The following is a 25,925-nucleotide window of genomic DNA, read 5'->3' as shown; positions in this document are numbered from 1 at the left end:
TGTTTTCCCCTTCTTATCAATTTAGATCATTTTTCCCTTGGAAGGAAAGAGGTTTTATAGCATTTTATTTCTTCATTGAGTTAAAATGTGAAAATTGAACTTGCTTAAAAAATGAAGTACTCAAAGGTTGATGAGAAAGATTTGAATATGAAAATACCATAATCTAGTATGTTATAACCTACTACTGTATGTAAAGCAATAAACATATAGTATCATAAATATGACATGTCTTTTTAATAATCCAGTATATTCCTTAGATTTTAGATACATTTTTGCACTTGCCTCAGAGCTTGATGCTAAGCTGACCCTCTTTTTAATATTAAAATGTACTCTGACTGTAATACTCTGTTCCTTTGCCTCTGATTAATGCTGTCTGTCAATTATTTACAGATCCAGTGGTACTGTGGAAGTTCCCAGAGGACTTTGGAGACCAGGTTGGAAACATGAGATTGAACTTTTATTTTAATGTTAGAATAATAATAAAAAAGCTCTCCTATTCAGCTGTGGAGAGGCAGATGCTAATGGTAGCAGGAAGGAAGCCTTCACCCAACTGGTGGCTTGGTGATTAAAATGCCTTTGTGACAGGAATGTGCAGTAGCAGTTGTAGAGCACTGTAGATCATACTAATTCTTTGTGTCACCTTACTTTTGATACCGAGTATTTTATAAGCTGTTTCAGTTGTAAGTGTTGGGTTTTTACCTGTTGTAGGACTGAAAATGTGGAAAATTTATCAACAAAACTTTTCCAAACATTGATGTTTTAAACTGTGTTAACGAAAAAGTTGAAGGAGCTGCACATGTATGTCCCTTTAACGTCAGAACCTGTGTGTCCCATTCCTTTAATCCTTTACAGTGCAAAATCTTATATATTTATTTAATAATATTTCAGAGATGCCCTAGTTATTTGCTTGGGAAAAAAATAAATATCTGCAGACCTTATAAGAGACAATGATCTAAATGTACTGATTTTGAAAACATGAAAATCCTAGTTTCTATCTATAATTAGTCCTTAAAGGAAGGCTTATGCGTACAGGATTGATGGATTATTTCACTGTTTGAGGTGGTGGCAAAGCTATTAAGTAGTGTGTTGGGGTTTTTTTCTTTCTCTTGGACTATTTTATTAAAGTTATTAATATTAAAATTTAACAAAACTATTACATTTTATGATTTCAGCAACTTTTAGATGAGTCTCTTCCATGGAAATATGTTTATTTTCATGAACACAAATACATAAAACCACTGAATAAAATAAATATCTCTGACTCAGTATCTCTCTTTGCTCTTCTTTTTAGACTGATACTGTCAAACATTCTTTATTGGTAATATCACTAAAATGGATGATCTGGAAATATATTGTGCAGTAGATCTTGATAAATAGTTGATATTTTAAAAAAAAAATCAGTAATACAAGATTCTATAAAGACAGCTGTAAGGTGATTCATGATGAAAGGGATAAATATACAAACATAGAAGGTAGGATGTCTGGTTAGGGAATAGCATCAGTCAGAAACATGTGCAATTTATGAGATAGTGATAAATGGTACATGAGCAAAGTGTACTGGTAGATGTTCTTAGCTAGACATCCAGCAAGTTTTGATAATTTTCTTGGCTGCAGAATGATCATCTTTATTGTAATTTAAATTCTTTTTTTCTAGTTTTTGTTCTTTTTCTTTTGCCTAAGAAAGACTTGATCTTAAAAAAGAAAAAAAAAAGAGAAATTATGTATGAAGAAAAATGGGAGCTTATTCAGTAAGTCGAAGGTTATTCAAAGAACAGCTGGTGTAGAAAAATGATTAGAAGATGAAGCCCACTAAAGACTGGAGGGGAATCGTACAAAGACGCAATAGACGTACCTAATCTATAAAAACTAGAGGCCTCAGGCAGCTGTCTGCCTTTGGGGTCTGAAAAACGTGCATCTGCACCTTGTGTCTCAGCAGCTTAGGTAATGTAGTGTTTCAGGTAAATTGTGTTCCTGGAAAACAGTATGTTTTAATCCTCATCCTTGCAAGGGAAACTTTCCTGTTAGAACCACTGGACTTAGAATATGTAGCAGCTTCTGTAGCGAACCCTGAGCCAAGTAGTCAAGTGAAATCCGCAGAATCCTTCTGTGCGTGTGTGTGCGTATTGAACTTGGTAGGTTTGTATTGGAGACCTGAATATCCACCGGATTTAACTTTTTACGAAAATGAAATTTCATTAAAGCTATCAAGGCCAATTTCAATGACATTTTGTGGGGAGAATATTAAAAAAAAAAACCCACCCAAACCCACCACCACCAATGATAAAAAAACAACAGAAAAAGAATATTCTTCATTCTATTTCCCAGTCATTTCTATTTTAAATGTAAAATGTGTGAGTTAGTTTTTGGATGTATCCCAAAGAATCATCTTTCCTAAAATCTAAGGGCTGTCTGTTTGCACAGTGATATGATAACAGTGGGCAAAATATTTTGCTCTCTTCCTGAATTTTTCTACAGTTTATCATGTCACCTTTTTGTTGCTTTCATAATGCAATGAAAACTTGTCTAAGCCATTTTGATAGATTCCTTCTCTCTCACATTCGTCCTCTCAGTGTGCCTGAACTTTCCAATGCTTACTTGTGCCTAATCCTCTCTTAGTCCTGTGGCCTGCCATTTTCTTTTATGCTGGCAGTATTCTTCTTTGGGTCTCTTTTTTTTCTTAAAGTTGACTTTCCAAAATCTTGTTTTGCAAAATGGCACATCTGTTTTGGACGTGATGCAGAAACTACAGATGATCAGGAAAAAGAAGACATGAGTGACTTGCATAATCACATACTCACAGGTGGTCCATTAAGTAAAGGAAATATTAAGGCGCAGTTTTGGTACCACAAAAGAATTTGCAAGATTCGTTATTGATTTCTTTATCTGCCAAGACTGCAGGGAAGCCACATATTTTCTATCTGGTACTTCTTCAGATGGCAGAATAAGAAGGAAAAGGGAAGAAACGTAGACTGGGGAAAATGGGGAAAGAAAAAAAGTAATGCTTCAAGGCTCACAAGCTAACATTTGGATGGGGAATGGGTTCTAGCCCTTTAATGGAACGTTTTTTATAAATTTAAAATACATTTAGAATATATATGCCTACAGGCATACTACTGTCTTGTAGTATGTTCAGTACTCCCCTTGTGCTCAATTGATTTTTTATGATAAAAGATGTGTATGTTTTTAATCTTGAAATTCCTATTTTGTTTATCAGACTGGTTGGACTAGAGTTTTCAAGTTCAGCCTTACAAGCTCATTTGCAAATGGAAGTCTGTAAAAAGAAAATATTAATGCTATGGTAGCTGGAAAAAAGATCTGGTAGTTTTAGAAAATGAAGTATTCTTTAAGTGCTTTAGAGAAGCAATCCAAATAAAACAAACAACTTTGTTTCCAAAAATGAAATACTTCATAACTGTTGAAAAAGTAGTTGTGTGTCTCTGCCAAAATTCATGTCACCCAGCACAACGGAGATCTGCTGACTCCGGCTGTCTTGTCGTGGCAGCGGAGTCGGTGGCAAAGCCCTGTTGATGTCAGATGTGCCCGGATGCCTCCAGTATGCCTCTCCTCGTAGCTGTTCTGGAAATAAACACACTCAAGCTCCCAGTAACTTCATTGGGTTGAAACATTCCTGGGAAGAGGAGTAGTGTTGGCACAAGGAAGGGCGAGAGCACAGTGCTGACAGCACCAGCAGGTGCCAGTGGCTCAGCCAGGGGCAGTGCTGCTTTCTGTGTTGTCTTAACCTTCGAAGCATGTGAAGTCTAACATTTCTTACAAAGTTAGTACTTACAACTATTTTAGATGGTATTTTTAGCTGTGTAAGAATTCAGTTGCTTTTAAATCTGACTGCTTATTGGTCCAAAGTGATTTCCATCTGTAGTAGGTCCCAGTGTGTAGAAAAACGGATCCATTGAATAGCTCTTATTCTTCTCCTTTCTAATCACATAATAATTTCTTTCTTTGTCTGCCACTTCTCTGCTGGTGAAAAACATCTCACCAGAAGGATGAGACAAATGGCTAATATGGCAGGAGATTATCTTGCCACTTTAGTCATATCAAGTATGACAAGGGGTTGTTGACTGAAGATGTGGGTTGAGAAGGAATTGAGATTGTGCATTAGAACATTGGTAGTGTTGCAGATTTCATCTGATCTTATCTCGCTCTCTGCTTTCTAAGGCAAGCAGACCAAACCTGCTTCTTCATGTCACTTTCCCAAACCCTGCAGATGAGTAAACAGTGAGGGATGTGGCATCCCATGTGAGGAATCTCTACTATTTGTTATAAAGTTACTGTAACACCCTTTGTGTTATTATCTCGTATTTTATAATTCATGTTTTATAACATCTGGGTTCTATTTTTTAATGTATCACATTATGCAAAAGTGACCATATGTGAGCAATAACCTTACTCCTTATCCTGTAGTGACCTAAGTACTAAAGCCTGATATTATACATGTCAATCTATCGGATTCATGTGAAAGTATTTGTATATATAAAATATATAGATATGCATGCGCGCATGTAAACATCAGTTGTTTAAGGTATAAATCCTCTGAAGTACTAATATGTAATATGCTAGCCTTCCCTCAGCATACACTTACTGTACAGTCAAAACAGTAATTGTACACTTTCGATGTATGTATTAACTATTAAAAGTTAAGCCTGGCTTAAATGAATATCTGATTGGAGTCAAAGTGTGCTCAGTTTCTTGCAGGATGGAATATTTAATTGCATGGATTGTGGCAGCAATTATATAAATGAGGCCAATATGAAAGAGATTATATTATTTTTTTAAAAGATTTAAATAATAGTACAAGTTTTATAAAAAAAAAATATAAATATATATATCTCCAGAAGCAAGCTAAAATCTGTTGTCTGAGTCAAAATAATGTGTGGAAGGCAGTTGTGATGGTTTTTTGTTCCTCTGTGCACTCCTAAGAGAGCGGCAGGAACCCAGGAGGTACGAGACTGTTTACACTCTTTCAAGGCTGCAGGCGTGCTGTTAGGGGATGCATCTCACTGGCTTTCTGCATTGGATGGCTTTGTTCTTTTATACTGATGAGGCGTTAAATACATGTTTCAAATGTTTATGCTAACTAGGTAGGTGCTTGCTTTGTTTTTGTCAGTAAATCTTGAAAAGGGTTTTGGGACTTTGTTTCATGTGTATTAATAGGTTTGATTAGTATTTGGGTACATTGGTATGAGAAGGGAGGAATCTAATGAGATTACTAATTTTCAAAAGTATTTTTTTCTGAATGTTACACACCATTGTTTAGTTTTAAGGATATTTTGGGACTCTGATCTCTGTGTAACTTTGAGGAAAACAATTAACCCAGCTGAGATGATGGCAACTTTGTGCATTGCAAGTAAGCTTTGTCAGGGTAAGATAGTTTGTTGTAATTTCCTGACAATTCATGTTTGAAATACGTATTGCTTTTACTGAAGAATACTGGGTGTGTGAGGCAGCAGTGATTGCTGTCTATGCAAATCACAGCTGATAGAGAATTGGCAGGAAAACACGGAGGTGTATTTGTAGTGACCAACTGCCCTGCATGAACAGAAAAGATCTATCTGATCTTGATAAACATTCTGTGAAATAACTGCCCACCTAGACATGCTGGGAACACCCAGGATCGACAAGACCCTTGTACCATTCAAGATGTGAATATCCCAAGATGCAGTCTCAGGGTTTTTTTAATTCATCCTAACAGAGACAGAATAAATCTTTGAGACTTTTATTTATAAAATCATAAAAGCCCGCTACTGAAAACATTGAACTTTCTTGAAGTTTTGAGGACAGGTGGCAATATCAGGCATGCTTGTTTTCAGGCTTGTGGCAGTTTTGTTTTACAGAGCTTTTAAGTTAAAAATGTTGAACTTGATCAGCATATGGTACTGGCTATCCTCATCTCTACCAGCTCTTTTGTTATCTTGTTATTGTTATAGGTCTTAATGACAGTTGTAAGCCATAGTTCTGGATGCAGGGGTTAGTCCACCCTGGGGAGGAGAGGGAGAAACAGCAGTGTGGATTATGGAAATATGAATTGATCTAAAAAGCAGCTCTCTCGTAACAGAATGGGACTCAAAGAAAGACTGGGGAGAAGCTGGTGAAAAGGCGATGGAATATGATGTGAAAATGATCATTTGAATGCTTTCCTTTTCATTCCCAGCTGCTGTGTTCTGGTGAAAAGGCATGCATTTGTATATCTTAAGGCTGGGTGAAAAAGGGCCAGATGAATGGAATTACTTGTTAGATATGTTTTCGTTTTGAGTCAAATAAATTATGTACATTTTAATAGACTGTATGCATATGTTAGCCATTTCTTTTTAATTATACAGCCGTGATATTGGGGGACTACATTTTGTAAAATGTTCTTTTCTCTGTTTGCTCAAATAAGTACAGTATTTATATTTGACTGTCCTTCAGATATTCTGTATCAGCCTATCAAAAATATCTGTTAGTGATTTGGCTTTTCCTACAGCCTTCAGCGATGTGCCAAAACAAAGAAGAAATTAACTGATGGCTGAAATGGTGATGACAATCATTTGGAATGTCTTCCAGAAAGACTGCCAAATTGTCATGTGTGGTGGTGTTGACTGCCCTCGACTGCCCTCAGAATATTCCAGTCGTGTCACTTAATTCCTTATTCCATGCTACAATATACTTCCTCACCTACTTGCTTAGCACCCTCCATCCACTTTAGTCTTCAGTATGTTGCCTCTTCTACTTTCAGCGTTGCTGTTCTCTCAAGCTTACTGCTGGTTTTTTTGAGGACTATCCTAATTGGCTCAGCTCTTTTTATGTTTGGTACTGTGTGGTTCCTGAAGCCTGTATTTGGTTCCTGAACTTGTATTCCTGAACGCTGTGTTTGGTTCTTGGCTGTTGCTCTGCCTTTCCTGATGATAGTTTTCTGCAGAACTGGGAGAGTATCTGAGGTTCACTGTTACTGCTACAGGTATTTGAAGTGCCACTTCAAATAACTTGTTTGTATTTTGTTAAATAAAATAACTTCCTTTTACTTATGTTAGGAAATGGTCTCAGATCAAATGCCATAGTTCAATTATGATGATTGGAACCCCAGGGCAATCTGGTGCCAAAGAATGAGGCTTGATGGGACCGAGATGAGGAAGTGGAGCAGCAGAGGACTTTGCCAGCAGCAAGAGCAAGGCAGGGGTGGTTAGTGGTCTGCAGCTGCAGGGGTCCAGACTACATGGTTTGGAGTCTTGGATGAGGAGTAAGTGAAAGTGAAGCAGCTCCAGGCAGGTGATCAGGAAGGGAAATACATTACTGGTATTCATTACTTCTGTATAAGTTTTCAAGGCATTGTGAACTACTTGGCTGGTAGACTGTTTGCTTCTTCCCTAAGCAGAGGTGTTGAGTTTCTGTGTTTTGTGTGTCAGTTTCTGTCTGCAGTCATTAATAAAAGTACCATCAGTAACAAAAGGTCCACATCTGAGAAGTAACCTGCCGGAGGTTACAGTGCATGCTTCTCTCTGTCCCTTGTCCTTCACTAGGTGTTAGTAGCCACTATTAGAGAAGACGTGCTGGGCCAGTGCAGACTTGGTGCATCATTTCTTGAGTTTTAGACTAAAGTTGGGAAGAGGGAAGACCTCTTTCACTTTAGAGAGAAATCCTGCTCTAGGAACAGGATTTTTATTGATTTTCAGTAAGTGCGGTGAATACTCGGGTTACATTTGTGAGTGTCTTCCCTGGGCATGGGCAGTTTCATTTTTCTGGATCAAAGTAAAGCAGCTGAAAATCTTCCTGGCTGTTACCACTTGTGCTGCCTGGCTCGCTGGTGGAAGCTGCCATCCCCTCCTCTTAGCTCTTCAGAGTTGGCTTATGCTTTATTGGAGGTCTAAACGAAGCTGGCTGGCTTTGTGCTGAAGTGGCTGATGGATGCTTCCATGCAGAAACGCCAACCTGAAATTGTTTCAAAGTCATCTCCAGCAATGGTGCCATAGCAGGGAGCCAGAGGGCTGGGCAGGAGCAGCCATAGGTGAAGTGAATGTACATTGTCTATCTCCTTGGGAAAAAATATATCTAATCATATGTCCATTGTGTATTTTCTTTGTGTGTGTGTGTGGTGGTCATCTGTCTGGTCATCTGTCTGCATCTGGAAACACAAGGATTATATTAGGGCTTTACAGTTATGCTTGTTTGTTTCTTCCCTGCCCTTCTTTGGTCGTGGAGTTCTTTCATCTCTCTTCCATTTTTCAACACTGTTGATAAAGTCCGAGTTTAGTATTGAAAAACTATTACTGCAAGTGATTCCTGTTGAGCTGTATTATGGTCAGGCTTAGAATTTGACCTATGCTGCCTGTAAAACAAGAAATAAGAGTTTCTTGTATAAAAATAACATTGTAATGTAAAAATAATTGTAATTATGAAACGATAATCCTAGCAGGTTCCTTAGAAGCTGATTTCCTTTCTCAGTTCCTTTTCTTTTCGTTATAGATCCTTCTAGCTCAAGAAACTCAGCCCACACATGTAATGGGTTTCACTACCCTGTACAACATAATGTACTTCCCCTACTGCTGATGCAGCCGCGCGAGCTGGCGCGCTTCCGCGTAGGGCTACATGTGTAAAGGTGGACGAGCCAGTCAAGGGTTTAGCTTTTGGACTGTCTCACCTTATTTGTCTACATAAGTCACTCTCCATCTACTACAGATATTTACTCTTGGCATGGCACCCAAGTTGTTAATTAACTTATGCGATACTTCATTCATTAACTACTTCTAATTTCTGAGTTGCCAGAAAAATCAGGATTTCATCATGGCATATGCTGTACAGTCATTTTATTAAAAAAAAAAAAAAAATCAGTGGAAAGTTCTGATTCTGGAAGAGCATCACCTGGCACCTTAACAACAGTTGCGCTCCCCCGCTTCAGCAGGCCAGTTTTTGCATATAAGTGATCTGCAGAGCTGGGGCTGACCTTTCTGTGTACATCAGTACTGGGTATACTGGGTATTTACTGGGCAAACCAATTGTTCAGTAGAAGCTTTCTAGGCAAGGAACGACATCCTGCTGTTTACAGACAGTCTCTGTTTCAGGACATGTCTTTTAGGTAACCAGTGCAGTACTTCTTATTTATACTCAGGACTTAGTTCAGAAAAAGGAGCAATTCTGTCACGCTCAGGCTGCTGTACCCAGTTTGACTGCAGTAGGCATAATGTTTGCTAGCTTCTGCTTCTGAAATATGCCTGGGTGAAAGCATAATGGGTAGAAAACTGAGGGAGTTGGAAAATGTAAAGTGCTATTTCAAATAAGGTGAGGCTTTTTTTTTTTTTTTTTTTCTTTTGTTTTTCCTCCCTTTTTAACCTGTCAGCCTGGAAAACGTTTTTGGAAAAATCCAGACTTTTTACTGATGATGCTAAGAGTAGACTTGAAAGAACTGCAATAGTTGTCAGAACTGTTTGCTGGTTGTATATCCAAAAGCCTGGCAACCTCTGATCACCAGTATTGAAAAGATAACATGGTGCCATGTGCAGGTAGAAACCATTATCTAATTTATAAAGTAAATCCATTTAGCTGGTTTCTCCCTTTTGCCTCAAAAATGATCTTCTTCTTTTTTTGCCTCTGACCTTTCATTCTGGTTGTCTGATGTTGTCTGCATGTTGTGGGTCTTCTGCTTTGGTTACTTCCATCAAAATCCCAGTTGCTCTTTTTTTTTGTTTCTCTCTTTTATAGTTAGTACTATGCATAGTTTGAAGTCTCTGGTGAAACGCTAGGATTTATGGAGGAGGAAGTATTTGGAATATGAAAAATATTATGCTTGGAGTTGAATCTGAAATACATCAAGTGTCATCAAGAGTAGAATTTGCATGCTTGACATTTTATGACTTTTTCAGTACATTTGATTTTTATGGAAATAAAATACTTAATTTTCCTTTTAAAAATTTCTTTCCTTGGTGATTGGGAAGTAAATCTTGCAAATGGGAGCCTTTTGACTTGAGTGTCAACTATGGTCTACTAGAGATATTTCTTGATACTGTTCTGCAGGCGTTTCCGGACTCGCAAACGGCACTTTAAAGCAGTCTGTTGAACAGGTGGACTTGGGTATGTTGCAAATAGGCTCATTTCTGTTCTGAGCTATCAGAGGTATTCCAAGGTGGAGTGAAAAAACTTAACAGGTAAAACAAATAAATAAAAACTGGTTTTAATATGTGTGTGGTTGTGGTTTTTTTTTGTGTGGTTATTTTTTTTTTTTACTACTGGAGAAACAGCATCCAAACAGAACATGCAGGAGATTCTCAGTGTTGCTGCCAAGGATGCACCTTAACTGGTGGTGTAAGCAGTGGGAAATCTTAAGACGTCTTGAATGAAGTGAGTGTGCCTGCCCTCAGCTGTGCAGGGTGACACATGGGTTTTGACCTGGCCTTCAAAGGTTTACGTATTTGGATTTTGAAAGTGATGTCTACCTTACCCCTAGTTTAAGGCAATTTCTCTTGAGCTTCTAGATAACGTTAAGAGTTGCTGTCATTGAAAGTGTGTATTAATAAAAAGTAACATTTTCCCTCCTGCGTGATGATAGAAATTCGTGTCATACACTGGTGTCTTTTTTGTACAAAATATCATGAACTTTCTTAAAGGCAATAAATACTGCCTTAAAAGTTAAATATTGCCCACATAGTAATATTAAGAGTGGAGACGGAAGAGCATTTTCCTGTTTTTCCCAGCTCTCCCACGCTGCCTGGGGTATAACGGTCTCCCTGACACCAGTCCGGGAAGTAAGGGGAAACTACTTATTGGTGCGTGGGATACAAATGTTACATGTTTTCTAGAGCAGTATGGCAAAGTTTTACTTATCTTATTTTTGTTTGCCTTGCCAGTAATAGGGATAGATAGTAACATTTCAATCTACACTTATTCTAATGGAAGCTTTCTCTGGGGAGAAGAGCGTTGTCAATTTTTATTTTTTATTATGAGTTCCAGGAAAGGTGAGGGTTTTTTAAAGCAGGTAAATTAAGCTGTGCTGAACTTCACGTTGTTTTAACTGTTCTGCTATTTGTAACTGAGCTTGTTATTTTAAAGTGAACTTTGGGTCCCTGTGTGTTATGCTGGAAACAGCTATGGCTGAAATATGCTTTATTTTTAACTGGTTACATGATGAAATTTAGGAACAATAAGACAAATAGAGACTCCAACATCTTATAAAAATCTCTGAATTTGTAAGCAATCTCCTCCTCATTTGCAGCTATTGAGCTCTTCATTTTAGACAATGAACGCATTTCTGAATAAGCTTTAAAATTATGAAACCATGACACTTCTTAGAGAGCAGATCTTCCTCTAAAAAGCTTGGTGTTTAGGTGTTATGATTCTGAAAGTCCCAGGCTGTAGGGCCTCTCCAGCTGTACTTTACCTGGGAGCCGACTAAATGAGGAGCAACAGTTGTTCTCAGCAGTGGAGTGGAATTTGTGTTCTGTGGGTCAAAAGAATCTGTTATTGTAGGAATGTACGCACAGCTCAGCACAGTGGAGTTTTCATCTTTCTTGAATCCACTAGTGACAGATTCTGCTGGGTGTTCCAGAATTACCTTCCCCTTCGTGTGTTTGTCAGGAACTTGTATGTGTCAGCTGTATCGGGATAGAATCAGGTGTCAGGAAACACAGCGCTATCTGAAACTGATCCTGAGAATTCTGAGGTGACAAGAGCAGGTCTATCCTGAGGGAGCTGTGATGGCACAGATCTTTTTTCTCTTGTGGGAAGAGAAGTATTGCAACAGGTAGAGGTTAGGGGGCACATCTGTGGGCCTGCGGTTTGCCACCCACACAGCACTGAAACTCTGGTGTCACATTTTGTTAGCCCACTATTTCATGTCATGGCTGCATTCATCCTGTGCCGCAAATGAAATGGTGCGGTGTGCACATGACTTTCGTGGGTCTACTCCATAAATGTGACTAGCAAGCCAATTAATAATTGCTATTATGTATTAATATTTCTCTGAAACAACTTCAGAGAATTCTTCATAATTTGATCTAGAGGAAAATCTGAAATATCCAAAGGTGAAAATGCAAAAAGGTAACTACTGATTGTATTTCTTTCCATGTACAAAGTGGATCTCACTGGTAAGTCTGGAAAAGTTTTATATTTCAAATGATTCATAAAGGTTGGAGAATAGCGTTGCTTGTGTTGCAGAGAGCTTGTTAGAGTCACGTAGTTGTACACTTCTGATGTCCAGTCTCTTCTTCACAAGTGACTTTGAACTCCTGAAAATTCTAAATCGTATGTACATTTTAATTGACAAATACGGAAATGATAGCTAAAATATTTAAAACCTGACATTTCTGGCTTTAAAAAAAGTAAAATAAAAAGCTGATTTAGTGGTTTATTCTTTCAACACTGAAGTTCTGTAGCTTTAAGGTACATCTTTATTTATTTTTAAAAAGTTTTGCATCTCTACCCTAAGCCATTTGCATTCGATTTCTGTATTCTTTGCTTTAAATGTTCAGAAAGCAGGTGGTAATTTTTTTTTCTTTTTGGTACCATACAGAACTACTAGATAATCACTGAATGATGCACTTTGGAGAGGCACTTAGAGGTTAAAAATAGTTACAGAGGCCTGATAATGACTTCCGTACTTTAGACCTTTGAATTTCCATGAATATAATCCAAGATTAAATTTTTTTGTTGTTCAAACCATTTGGGCCTGCCTTTATTGTAGCTACAATTTCATGATTAGATTTTTAGCAGAGGTAAGAGCTAAGTCTTTGAAATATAACTGCTGCTGCTGGCTTCACATGGGTCCCTGCCATGAGTGTGCGCAGCTTCAGAGGGAGGAGAAGGAAGAGTCAGTGGTGAGGACAGAGCTTGCCTTTTCATCGGCTGTTTTATGTGGCAGCATTAGAATTTCACCTTTGATAAACTGTAATGATGAAGGGCTCAATGCTGCAAGATGCTAAACAGCCTGGCTTTGATTTAAGAATGAACCTAAATTTGTGCTTAACTTTAAGCATTTAAATATTCCCACTGAAGTCACTGGTTTGAGTCAGAAGTACCTGTCGTGGTAGGCTTCAATCTCAAGTAGATCTCGTTTGTGTGTTTGGACTGGTACAGGGTGACTGAAAACTGTGGTGAGGTATGGTGAAACAGAGTCCCCTCCGAGAAAAGAAGAGAGAGCAAGTTGGGTTAAGAGCGAAGAGAAGACGTTGGAGTTGGAGATGGAGATTTGAGTAGGGAAAACTATTAAGAAGAACCACAAGAGAGCCCTTGCAGTCAGGTGTTTCAAGAGAACACATTTCTGGAGAGGTTAGTAGGGAGAGGAAGTTCTAGCAGGAAGAAAATAAGAGTTTTGCAGGACAGTTAGATGAAATACTGAAATAGAACAGCAAGTAGCTTTTGTCAACAAGGGGAAAAAAAAGGAGACTGCTTAATAAAGTAGGTATGACAAAGATAAGACTGACAAAAAAAGAGAATGTCCCCTTTCAGTAAGAGGGGTGGGAGAAAAGGACTTCACAAAAATAAAATAGACAAATAAGAGAAAACAAAAGCTAGAAAAAGATTGTTACTGAGAAAGAAAACAGTTGAAGAAGTAAGGATAATGGGAGGAGGGAAGTGTTTTGTAAATAAGTGGGTGACCATTTATTTGTGCTCCTATAATTGATGTTTCTTTGGCTGATCTCTGCCTCGAAACAGCATAAAGAGATGAGGAAAGATAGATCGATAGCTATTTGAGCGCTGGTTTATATTTTTATATTATGATTTTGGTAACCTGGTCTGGATTATGTAATGAAATAATTCAAATGATCTTGGTTACTATCTCTTTTACTTAAGCCATTTCTTCCCTGGGTGTCCTGATGTGTCTCTGGAACGGACACAGTGTAACTGCGTCTCGGTGTAAGGCTGAACCCTTCCATCTCCAGAGATGTCTTTGTATGTGTAGCGTGGACCTGGGGGAGAACCCACCTGCTTGGTTGAGGAGCAGCCTTACACTGCAGATAAACACAGAAACAGCTGGAAGGTAACAAGGCTCTCTTAAAAAATGGTGTCTAAACACTCTTTAAGAAGTGGTTCAACGTTCTGGGTACCTTACAGTATTCCTATTGGGGAAGATTTTTAATCATTTCACAGGAATGCACTTAGTCAGGTTCTTTTCCCTCCTCACCTAGATACAAAATGCAGAATATGTTATAGTAAGAAAATAAAAATGCTGGGCTGAATAGTTTCCACATTCTTCTAACCTCAGAAATTAATCAGGTTATGCTTCAATACTTAACTTCATCATTTAATGTTATACTACTGAAATATTTAATTTTTGTTGGTTCATCAAGTCATCAGCCCTCGTCTCCATAGAAAAATGTAACTGGTAGAAATGCAGAAGATAAAGTAAAAAACCACACTCATGCCTGTGTAGAGATACATTAATAAGCTGATTATGTTATACATATCAAATCTGGTGCAATTTTCTCATAGAAGCAGCTCCCCTACCACCTTCTGGCTGTAGTGAGATCACATTGTGTCTTGATCGAGTGGAAAAAGAAACAAGTACCCTCCCAAATCACCGTGCTCTGCAATGTATACTAAACAGCTATGAAGGTTTCATATGCTTGTATCAACTACACTGTGATATTATATTTATATATATAAATCCTATCTTTTCTAGTTAGTAAAGTATATGGTATCGATCTTATATCTAACCAAAATGACTAACGAGTAATTTCAGTTCAGAACAAGACTGTGAGTTATCAGGAGCTTTTCTCCAGAAAGCTGGTGTGGTGAGTTCAGAAGCATCTTCTAACAGCTTTTACGTTGCTTTATAAAATGATGATACATAGAATTAGCTGTACGGGTATCAAAATAAGCAAGGAACACTAAATAATTCTTTTTAGCTTCTGTTATATCATCTCAATATAGAGCCAGTGAGCATGACCAGGCCAGGCTGGAGTTGTGCACTGCAATTGATGAAAGGGAATTAATAAAACTGCTGGACCATGAGCCTGTGAGAATGCAAGTTTTTGCTGCTGTGCTATAGGCATAAAGGAAATATTTCCTTAAATACTGTTTCCATTTTTGTTTAAGCTTTTTGTGAGGGAAGCAGCTGATGTGGTTCACATGACACTAATTTTATGATTTTCTTCTTTCTCTTGGAGCTTGTGTAAGGAGTGAGATAGAGGATAACTTAGCAATTAAACTCAATTGTGTATGCAACTGTAGATGTTTATTTGGTGTTTGAAAGCAAATAGGTAAACATTTACTTGGGTTTTTTTACAATATTGTTACAGTGTTACCCCTGTATGCAATTTCTTGCCTTTATGATACAGTGACCGTTTCTGAAAGCACTAATAGTGTGAGAACCGGAGGAGGAAATAATCATGGGACATGCAAATTAAGGATATTTTGCTTTCTGAAGACTTGTACAAGCTTTTGTCTTCACAAATAAAGGCATGCTTTTATGAAGGTACAAAATAAATTACACTAAATAAGTTACTCTTTTTCTGAGAGTGTGTTTGTTGCCTCGAGAAGAGGTCCTGGTGGAGTTACGGATCCTTGAAAATGATGACCCATTAGGAGGCAGAGCTCAAAGTTTATTCATAGAGAGGTTACTAAAAGTATCAACTGCAGTTGTACATGAATAGTGACTGTGAATGTGCATATAATGTCATTTGCATTTGAAATTTGTCTAGGAGCATCCTGAGGGCGTATTATTTTCCTCCATTTAAAAAATCTGAATAGTACCTGTAATTAAGGGAGAAAACTGAGCCCTGGAAGCTAGGTAGGACTTCCATCTATTGATCTGTGTAAACCCAGCTTATGCTGTCAGGGGAGCAGCAGTCAACTGCTGAGCTGCTTTGTCACTGACATAAGCTGAGAGAGGATTTTTTTTTTTTTTGTCTATACTGTTTATACACCAGTCTATAGACCTGCTGGCTGGTTGAATTTTAAAGAGTGCGGAGGTTTAAAGACTTGTCCCCTGAGGGATGCTCCTGCCAGTTGGGAAGCGAGCGAGGCTGCTCTGCAGAAGTTACGTGCACGTGTGCTGGCTGGGGGGGACGGGGTGGGTCTGGGGGACGCTGTCCTGCCGTTCAGCCTGGAAAATGCTGCAAAACAGACCCATAATTTTCAGGTTATTTAGTCAAAATATTGAGCTAATACCTTTGGTTTTTTCATTTTGTTTTTGTTTTCCTTTTCTTGTGTGATAATTTATTCTGAGAGAATACAATGGGGAACATAAATGAATACATTTCCATACCAAATTCTGAGTTGGTGCTAAGCTTGCCAGGCAGCAATTAAAATCCTTGGTAGCGAGGAGAAAATGACTTCTTACAGCGTGAAGATAGGTGCAGATTTGGAAAGAGAATTTAAGTAGAGTATAGAATACTTTCTTTGGAAGAGGAAAAAACAAGCTTTATGAGCCTGAAGTGAAGGGACTGTTTGGAAGTGTTTAGGAAATTTCCGAGTTAAAAGTTTTGATTAGCCTGTTCTGCTTGCTTGCTTTTGTTAAGAGTTTGTTATTACTGCTCCCAGCACCGTGTATGCTTGTTTCCTGCCTACAGAAATTCAAATGTTTACCTGCCCTGTTTGCATTTTGCTCCTCACTGTTCTGCAGTGGCCACTCACAGCAGGCCGGGTGGCGCTTGTGCAGTTTCTCTTAGAGAATGTTATATGTACTGCTATTCATAATTAAGTTAATAACTTTTCCCAAAACACAACATGTGACTTTCATACCCTTCTTTATCTGTGCTGACAAAGTGAAAGTTCAAAAGATTTCTTGAACTCTCTTGTATGACTTAGAAATTCTGGAAAAATTGACTTTTCCATTTTCTCCTGCATGATGGTTTACTGGGGCACATCATATACCTTTAAAACGTTGCAACTAATATATGCATCCAGTACTCAGAGGCATCTTTTTCCTGGACTGTTCATCCCCTTGCTGATTAGCTTGCATGGGTTCTTCATGTTTTACGCTATCCGCTGAGCCAGACAAATGTTTGAAGTAAATAATCATTGTGGTGTGTAGGAATTTAAATACATAATTTCGCCTAATGGGAGTTGACTGTTCAACATGCAATAAACAGAATTCAGGCTGGAGAGTGCTAACATCTTAGGTCAAGTTCCTAAACCCCCATGTGCAGCTCTGGAAATTTGCAGTTAATGTGCATTTTTCTGAAAGCGCACACCTTGCGGATGACTGGTGCGTTCAGCAGTATGAGATGTCTGTTGGTCTGCTACAAAAAGGGAATCCTGTAGCTTTGGCCAACGATGTTGACGTTGACTGCCTCTTCGTAGCTTGAGCATTTCAGGGAGGGTTCGTTTTCCCATTTGGGAGCAAGGAAATAAAAGTTGTTTTTCTGGGATCTTGTAAAGTCATTGTTTAATATTTGCTGCTAACTGATCTGGTAATTAACTTTTATTTTTTTGAAAGAAAAATGTTGACTTGTTTGAGAGCATTTTTATATTTTAATTAACACATTTAATTTGCCACTGAACAGCTTCTTAAATAAAATTCTGCAAAAAAGAGTGACATTATCCTTTCATATTATGGTATGAATGTAGATCTGGTGGATTCCCCCCACCCCCTTCCCTTTATTAATAGCAAGTCTTGCTTGTGAAACCCGAAGGGTTAATCATATAAATTTCTCCTTTGGACCAGCAGACGATTTCCATAATTTTCAGCATTTGACTATGGAACATGTATAGAGTTGTTATACCTCTCTGTAATTCATTCTGCTGCCAACTTCATTCCCTTTTCTCTGCCTGCATTTTAATTGAAACAACATTTGTATTTTTGAGCCAGGATCTGTCAGAAGTCCCTGTGGCTAGTCTGTGGTACAAGTAGCAGCAGACGTGGCTTACCCATATGGTGTGGTGCTTCTTGTAAAATCCATATGGCCTTGTTGAAGGGAATCCCAGCGGGGATGTGAAGGGTGTTAATACCCTTCAGGCCAGGCCTTTGCCTCCTGGGGCTTCTATGGCATTGTCTTTGCAATCTGCCAAAGCACAAACTTAATTCCTTTTTAATAATCAATTATTTCAGTCCAGGAACGTGTGCTGTATCTTCTGCAATCATATATTCCTTCAACTTATTATTTGTTATGAGTATTTTTAGATATTTTTTAAAAGCAAGCTGTATGGTAGTTGTTAACAACTGCCCTGAAAGCCTTTCAAAATCCTTTTAAAAAAATCCTAACTTTATTTCTTTGACTTGTATTTACAGGAAGTGCTGAACAGCGTTCCGAAGTTCTGCTTTCCTTTTGACATTGAAAGGTATGTGGTACAGTTATTGTGTATTTAAAAATATTGCAGTTAGGCTAAATATCATTTTCTGTGAAAGGGAAGATACAAAGAAAAGGAAAACATACTGCACTTCCTAAACTTGCACCTGCAGATGAGAAGAACACCACATCCTTTGTTTCTAAAGGAACTATGAAATCACTAGTAGGAAAGTACCACAGTAAGATGCAACATTTACAGAGATATAGGGATATCTTTTCCAAGGTGGAGCTACATTCCAGCTCCCAGTTTTTGTCCATTATAACTTTAAGCATCATCTGTGTAAATATAAGGAAATAACAGTTTCCTTCAAATGGCAAGCATCGTAAAAAAACAACCAAGCAAAAAAACAAACGGAAAACTTATGTTGCACCAGGATGTAAAAACTCACCCAGCAGTACTGAAAAACATGTTGTTTGAGTTCAAAGAAATGAAGACTTTAATTGCGTGGAAGTAACTGAATATGCAATTGATTTTTCTCAGAGAAAAATCGGGACCATTATTTATAATTAATTAGCTCTTACCTTTCTGGTGGTGTTGCTTCCATGTAATGCTGCCAGTCATATAAATTGTTCATATAAAACATTTTTATAATTAAAATATTTATTTAAGCTTGTCAAAATGATTTATGGCAATTAATTTAATAAATTATGCTCCTTTTGGAAAACTCATACTGTACTAATCAGCAAAGATTGAATTAGAAGTTTAATTTGCCTAATTCATGAAAGATACACCCAGGTAGCATGCAGGCTGAGCTGGATTCAGAACAACATAGGCGTCAGTTGTAGATGGAGTCTCAAAGATGAGGAGCATCTATCAGATGCAAGGAGCTGCTCTCAGTGGACTAAAAGATGGTTTGTGTGTAGAGGAAAGAAGAGAGGCTTTGCAGGAAAAACACACTGGCAAAATAAAGATCTTCATAAACATAACTTCCCTGAAATAAACTACATTCATTTAGTCTTTTATAGTTGAATTTAATTAAGTTGTTTGGGTTTTGAACTGGTTAAGCTCACTGTCCTTTAAGCTGTTTTAATGACTTAACTAATACAGTTGTCAGCGTTGGCTTTAAAGCATTAAAGTCTTTAATGTGCTTAAGATATGTACAGAATTCTGTTTAAAATTGGTAATGAAGATGAATAATGGAAATAAAATTTGAGGATAACAGAAAAAGGTGAGGTTCTGTTGCTGCCATCCAGTGGCAAGAAGATAATCAGTGGCAGCAAATAATTATCTTCAGATAACTCGTCTTGCATTAACTATTTCTGTTGAACCATTCAGAAGACAGTTGCTCATATGAGATGGATAAGCTTAATCAGTACGGTGTTGGGAAAACATAAATTTATAGCATAGCTAGCTATGTTTTTTAGCTGAGTATCTGAGGGAAGGAAAAGAAAAAAGAAAAAAAGACAAAGTTATGTAATGTTTACTGTTTGTCTGTTAATACCCGCCCATGCTCCCTCCGGAGACACACTTTTTGACTCTTGGCCTCATACTCGACTGTAAAGCAGTGCTCTCAAAGGTGCAGGATTTCTAAAAATTTCATAAAAATTGGCAGTTGAACAGAAGGAGGAGCGGTCCTTGGAAGCTGAAATATACTGGGGAGGGGAACAAGCCGGCTGTGTTTGGCCTGGCCTGCTGCCTGCTCGGGCAGTGCTGTGAGATCTCCACAACCGGCCACCGCGCTTGTGGCTTCTAGCGCAGCTGGGAGCTGAGTTTTAGGAGGTTTGTGGGAGAACCAAAGGCAGTGCGGGATCATGAGAGTATGAAAGAGCATGGACGAGGGGGAGGGGCAGAGCTATTGTGGGGGAAAAGGACAGAAATACTGGAAGCTCATTAAAGAAAGCAGGCGACTGGCGAGCTGTTTGTATGAACAACTTGCTGGCTGTGTGGTGTTTTTACCGTTCACTATTCCGTTCAAGCATTTTCTGTAATGTAGACATACATTACTACTTTTTTTTTTTTTTTTTTTTTTTTTTTGAGAAAACTAGTGGTCTTCTGCTTTCTCAGTTTTACTTTTTATTTTGAAATTTGGACTTATAAAAAATTGAGGAAAAACAGTGCTATAGCTCCTTTTTATATGGCTTTTTTCCAATGGACATTTGAAATGTGACAAGAATTTTAGTTTTCATCTAGCCATAAATGTGCTTTTCACTTGTCTGGTGGGGGAAAAAAATAGTAATATTTTTTTCTTGTGTACAGATTCGTAATAGACTGTACGTCTAATACCCCCAGGTGTTTTACAGGCAGTTTCAATGTTTATTTCGGTACAGAAAACTTTGATTGAAGTGAAGCACAAAGTATCTGTTTCATTGATTGAGCACATTGTACTTTAGAGAGTGTAGTTTCTCAGCCTGTGTTATATACACGTAAACCACTTCAAGCAATATCTGGTCCTAGTAAGAGCTAGAAATTACCAATGAAATTTCCGCTGATGCTGCTGATCAAGGTACCTAGAACAAAAAATGTGACTGTTCCATAGATTGCTTCTGGGTTCTTACTATACAGCAGTTGAAGGCAATGGAGTGTCATTTCTGCTAATTACCTAAATAAAACTCATTAAAATAGGTAATCTATATTATTCAGATTATGGGAGTGGGAAAGTTAAAGCACCATTAAAGCAGAGTGCTAAGTTCATTATCACCTGTTTTCTTCCAAATGTATTGGAGAATGATTTGAAAAGTGAATGAAATGAGAACACATATTTTAATTTGCTTTATTCACTGTATGACAGTGATTGTAGACAGAGATCCAGATTTAGTTCTCACTGTTTGATGCTTACATCATCTCACCAGATGTACTTACTTTATCTTATATGCAGATGTTATAAATAACTGTACACTACTCGTTCTAATTATCGAAAGTACATGCTGTGAATGGTGATTAAAAATCTAGAGGTAACTCCCATTAAATTTAAACTGGAAGTCAAGCCAAAAAAGGCACAATGGCGTAATGTTTTGACCATGACTTTAAGTTTTATATAAATTTTTTTATTGAAAGTAAGCACATAATTTCATTACTGCTGGTTATGGCTTACATTTTATTTTGAAGGGGTTAAGAAATGAATTGTGTCATAGAAGTTCTTGAGTGTTTTCTCCAAAAAACTGTCTTTTTTTTTTTGTATGAATAAATTATTTTAGGCTTCATAAATGGCACAATTGTATAACATTCTAACGGTTTACTTGTAGGTATTTATGACTAAGTTCCCTTTTCTCTGCACAGAATTCCTTTCTCCATTTCTTTTCATACAGAATAGGAGGTTTTAACATTTGAGAACATCAAGATCTTAATTTCCTTTTAATGTTTGCTAAGCTAATATTAATACATCAGAAAAAGCGCTATGTTCTCTCTCTTGTGCCTTGAATCCTTTACACAAATTCTGCATCGTTTTCTTCATTTTTCTTTCTCCAGCAGTGTTGCGTATTTTCACTCTTAACCCAAAACTTGGACCTTTGCAGAGAGCCTGCACCTCGATCTCTACATCCATCAGTTACTTAGCTGGATGGCGATTAGTGAGCATGCAACTTCTCCTCTTGTTCCTTTTGGGCCCATTACAAATTCAGTCTGAAGTTGCACTATGTCATTGCTTGACCCCTCAATCTTATCTATGCTTTGAATCTCTGTCATTTGTCTCTGCCATAAATATTTCCCCTCTCTCCTTCCTTTTCTCTGTCTTTCCCCTTTCAGAATGCATTTCTTCTGCTGAATGTGTAACACGCGTGCCTTTCTAGCTAAGACACTTTGGAAAATGCCTGTGTAGGATCAGCATGGAGACAATGATGTGTACCTCATTAATTTCCCCTACAGCACCCACCAGATTGCAGGGAAATGTTATATTTTGGAGCATAAGAAGTGTTTCTGCTGCTGTAGAAGATTTCTCGTTAGCAGTAGAATATTGCTCAAGTTTGGAAATTACTGTGCATATTATTTAGCTCATAATCTGTTAGGGTCAATGAGTAATGATGGCAGGAATGACATCACCTTCCATCTCCCGTTCCTGGCTAATGTTGGGTTTGTTGGTATTTCTGGTAAAAATCTGCGTGCAGAAACACAGTTATAATAAAGACAAATGTGAAACAGTGGCTGTAGAGATCGTTGGGTTTGTGAACCCAACTCTTGTGAAAGGCAATTATACCATACACCAATATTTTTGCCTTCGAGGTAAATAGTTAAGAATGAAAAGTAAATAATTGAGAACATATTTAAGCTGTACAGGAGAAGATAAACAAATTATAGCATTTCCTGCATGCTTCAGTCATTCCAGTCAGTTTGCGGAATAGGTTGTGAACTGAAATGCACAGCAGCAGTTTTATACAGCTGAGTTCTTTCCATCCTTTCCCTCGTTGTATCATGGTACGTATGTGTAAGAGAGAAGTCTTTGTCAGGAAGGTTACGGCGTGCACTGTGGAAGAGTGTAACTATTCGTTTTGAGCGCGGGTTGTGTGGATGCCGTGTGTGTGCAGAAGTGGACCCGTCTGAGAGGAGACCTGGGCACACCGAGGGACCTCTGGTAGACCCTGGGCAGGTACGATGGCCAGGGCCCCTGGCCAGAGCAGGCTGCTCTTGCAACTGGAATGCACCCAGTGAGACTCTTTACTAACTAGTAGTGTGGTGCTAACTAGTAGTGTGGTGTCTTTTAATGCTTCTAGTGTTTGAAGACATAACCCCAGTTATAAGTTGACTGTCCTTTTTATTTGTGGGGATTTTCTTACTTGGTGGTAGCTTTGTATGTTTTTATATCTTACGCAGTTTTCTTCCTTTTCTTTCTGATGTGTAAAGATGTTCTTTCTGGTGTTTCTTCCTGGGGTTTATGAGAAGCAGATCTCAGGTCAGCTCAGTTGGAGCAGAGGAGCCCTTCACACAGGGAGCCTGAGCTGTGGGCTCATGGATCATGGAGTGGGTTTGGAAATGGAGAAAAATAGTTCCTGAAGCTGAGTTTTGGGGATAGCAATTAGTTGAAGGAGATGGCCCAACCTAGGGTGACTGTCTCCCCAGTCTCTGCATCAGCTTGTACCACTACCCTAATATCTGGTTTTCAAATTTCTCCTTGAAATGGTTTCTAATCTATTCTCTGATCAGGGGAGAATTAGGTTGAATGACTGGCGGGGTTTGATTCTCAGCGTCAGACTGGGAGATGAAATACATTTGAAATTTTCAAGTTTAGGTAGCAGCCACCAAAGCTTTCATCAGAACTGTGTACTTCAGTTACATTGGTCAAGGATGTGTACATGACACCTTGTAATTAACAATACCAGTAACATTGTTTTCTTCTAAATATTTCTTCTAAATAACCAGTTTTCTTCTAAAATTAAGTCATCAAAATCTGTATTCCCATGCATAATAATTTTCTGGAACTCACTGAAAAAATGAATTTTTTCTGAATCTGAAAAATCTGAAATTCAAACCCCTTTAAAGATGTCTAAAATTTGGAGAAGAAAAAAATAATTTCAAACATCTTCTGTATCCTAAACAGATTAACTTGGAAGAAGAGCAATTCTTACTGAGAACAAGGGATAAATTCCATAATTAGACATGCTGGTTTTGGTTTGAAGAAGAGATTTAATTCCTGCCTTAATTAGTTTTCTCAAGGCAGCCTTAAAATGAGTCCTGAACAATGACTACAGTGTAAACAAAAATCTTTAAAATGACTCTTTACCTACTGCATACCCAAAGAGCCTTTTCTGCATTGTGTAGATATGTACTTAGAAAATTTTAAAAACTACTTTTATTCTACAGTGAACTGTAATAACCTTGAAAGAGCCCATTGTAGTCTGCAGGGTTAAGTATTTACGTACATTCTTTGCTATTAGTGATTTATTATTGTTAAACTACGATTAAAAGTAAGCATGCAGGGCAAGAGTTGAAAGTAAGTCAAGAGCAAGGCAGAGGAGTGAGTGAGAAGGTCAGTGAAGGCTGGGAACAACTTGTGCCTGCTCTCCCCACACAGGTGAGCGGATCGTGCTCTCTTCAAGCAGCCAGCTCGGCCACCATTTTGCAGACATTTTTTGAAGCTCAGCCAGTTGATCCTGCACTCCGATAGAAAGTCTAGGTAACATTTTGTGTAGGGAACGCTGGTACATAATTACGTTTTACCTGTGTTGATTTTCACATTAAGGAGAACTTTGAGAGGCGTCATTTGTGGTGGTTCAGTAGCAGTGCCCGGAGCTGCTACCTGCCTCTGGAGGTGAGAGTTGACTTCTGAACAACCTGAATGGGCTGCAGTGAAACAGAGGCATGAACCCCGCATCACATAGCTAGCATTTGTCCATGAGGGTATATGCAATATATATCTTAAAACTGTAGTGCTACCACTTCTTAAATGTTTTACGGGCCTGGTTTATACATGGTGGTTATCTATCAATGCATACAAATCCCCAATCATAATTTGTTTCTGTAAGGCTTATGTATAGTCAGTGTTAATTCTGTTGAAGAGGAGTAAAAAACCTGACATCCTTGCTGCCCTCGGATCTTAAGTGGAGTTCTCAAATTAGAAATCCAGGATTAACTCAGTATTTTAAACTGATCACAAAACGCGGTCCAGATGGGTGGCCACTGGCTGCTATTAGCTGCTCCTTTGAAGCAGCTGGGACCAAATGTAAACTTATGGGCTCTTTGTGGAGGCTCAGTATTAACCTTGGAGTTTTTCTCAGTTTGAAAATCTGCAACATGCTGCTTACACCTCCTTCTAAACTGTGTGGGAAGCAGTTTTCAAGCTGGGCCACTTTTACATTGACTGTTGAAACATGGATTTGTCTTTCTTAAAGAAGCAAAAGGAAGACATGGAGTTGGAGGCGGTGAGATGGTGTTGGAATTGGTGAACTCGTAACTTGACTGGGCTATTTTTAATAAGGAATATCAGAATTTAAATCTCATGTTTTAAAGTGGTCTTGTGTCGTGACATTTTTACGTATGCTTTAATTGCAATACTGGTTGTTTTCCTCTGTCGTCTTCAGGTTTTGGGAAGGGAAGAGGCAAGTACCTGAAAGCAAGAGATCCTTGCTGATACGAGTTTTTTGGGGCTAAGTAATTGTTGTCAAGCAGTAATAGAGTTACCATTTGCTTGACATACATGTACACCATACATTAAAAACAACGCCTGCATAGATGAGCGTGTATTAACAATTGCTTGTGAATTATCAATGATCTCTATGGGTCTTGACCAATGGTAGATGGGTAGATAGGCACCCGACTACAGAACTGTGCCAGGGGTTCTGTGACATAAGAAAAAGCTGGTTGTGGCTGTGGAAAACTCCACACCTGATGGTGGGATGCAGCAGAGCAGGGAGGGGGTGGGAGCAGGAGGCAGCGGAGATCGCTGTGCGGTGCATTATCAGTGCTGCTGGCTGCCCAGCTCCTGCTGAACTGTTGTGTAAGCCCCTGGGCAGTGTGTGTGTGGTACTGAAACCATACTGCAGGTTTCGGTGGCAGTCTGGTGTCAGGAATAAAGTGGAAAATGCAGAGATGTGAGATAGCAAATTGCATCGTTGGCAGGGGAGTAATAACCCTGTGTTATTGATAGCTCTGTGTTGTATGGGGTGTAATACACAGGCACTGTGCTCGCTATACAGAACCTGAAAAATGAAGGACTAAGTGAAAGCCACTGAGTGTTTACTGTGTTTAAAGAGCACACCAAGTTGTTCCAGTCTATCGAAGACAAGTGAGGAGAATGCTTGTTTTAGTCATTTAATTACCTGACCAAAAAAATAGGCCATTAATTAGCG

General features: G+C 38.4%; 1 protein-coding gene across 4 annotated transcripts in view; it reads left to right on the top strand.

Annotated features, from left to right (window-relative positions):
- Nucleotides 1–25,925, top strand: part of DENND1B (DENN domain containing 1B) — a 199,339-nt gene that overhangs the window by 75,324 nt on the left and 98,090 nt on the right. For all 4 annotated transcript variants that reach the window (XM_080406489.1, XM_080406490.1, XM_080406487.1 and 1 more), the window contains exons 3-4: nt 391–434; nt 18,152–18,201. In XM_080406489.1, coding sequence (XP_080262615.1) covers nt 391–434; nt 18,152–18,201 — 94 coding nt within the window. The remainder of the gene's footprint in view (nt 1–390; nt 435–18,151; nt 18,202–25,925) is intronic.

This window comes from Falco punctatus (genome assembly GCF_963210335.1).
Source record: "Falco punctatus genome assembly, chromosome: 11".
NCBI classification, from domain to species: Eukaryota; Metazoa; Chordata; class Aves; order Falconiformes; family Falconidae; genus Falco; species Falco punctatus.
Note: the sequence above shows the minus strand (reverse complement) of the source record. Positions and strands in the feature narration are given on the sequence as shown.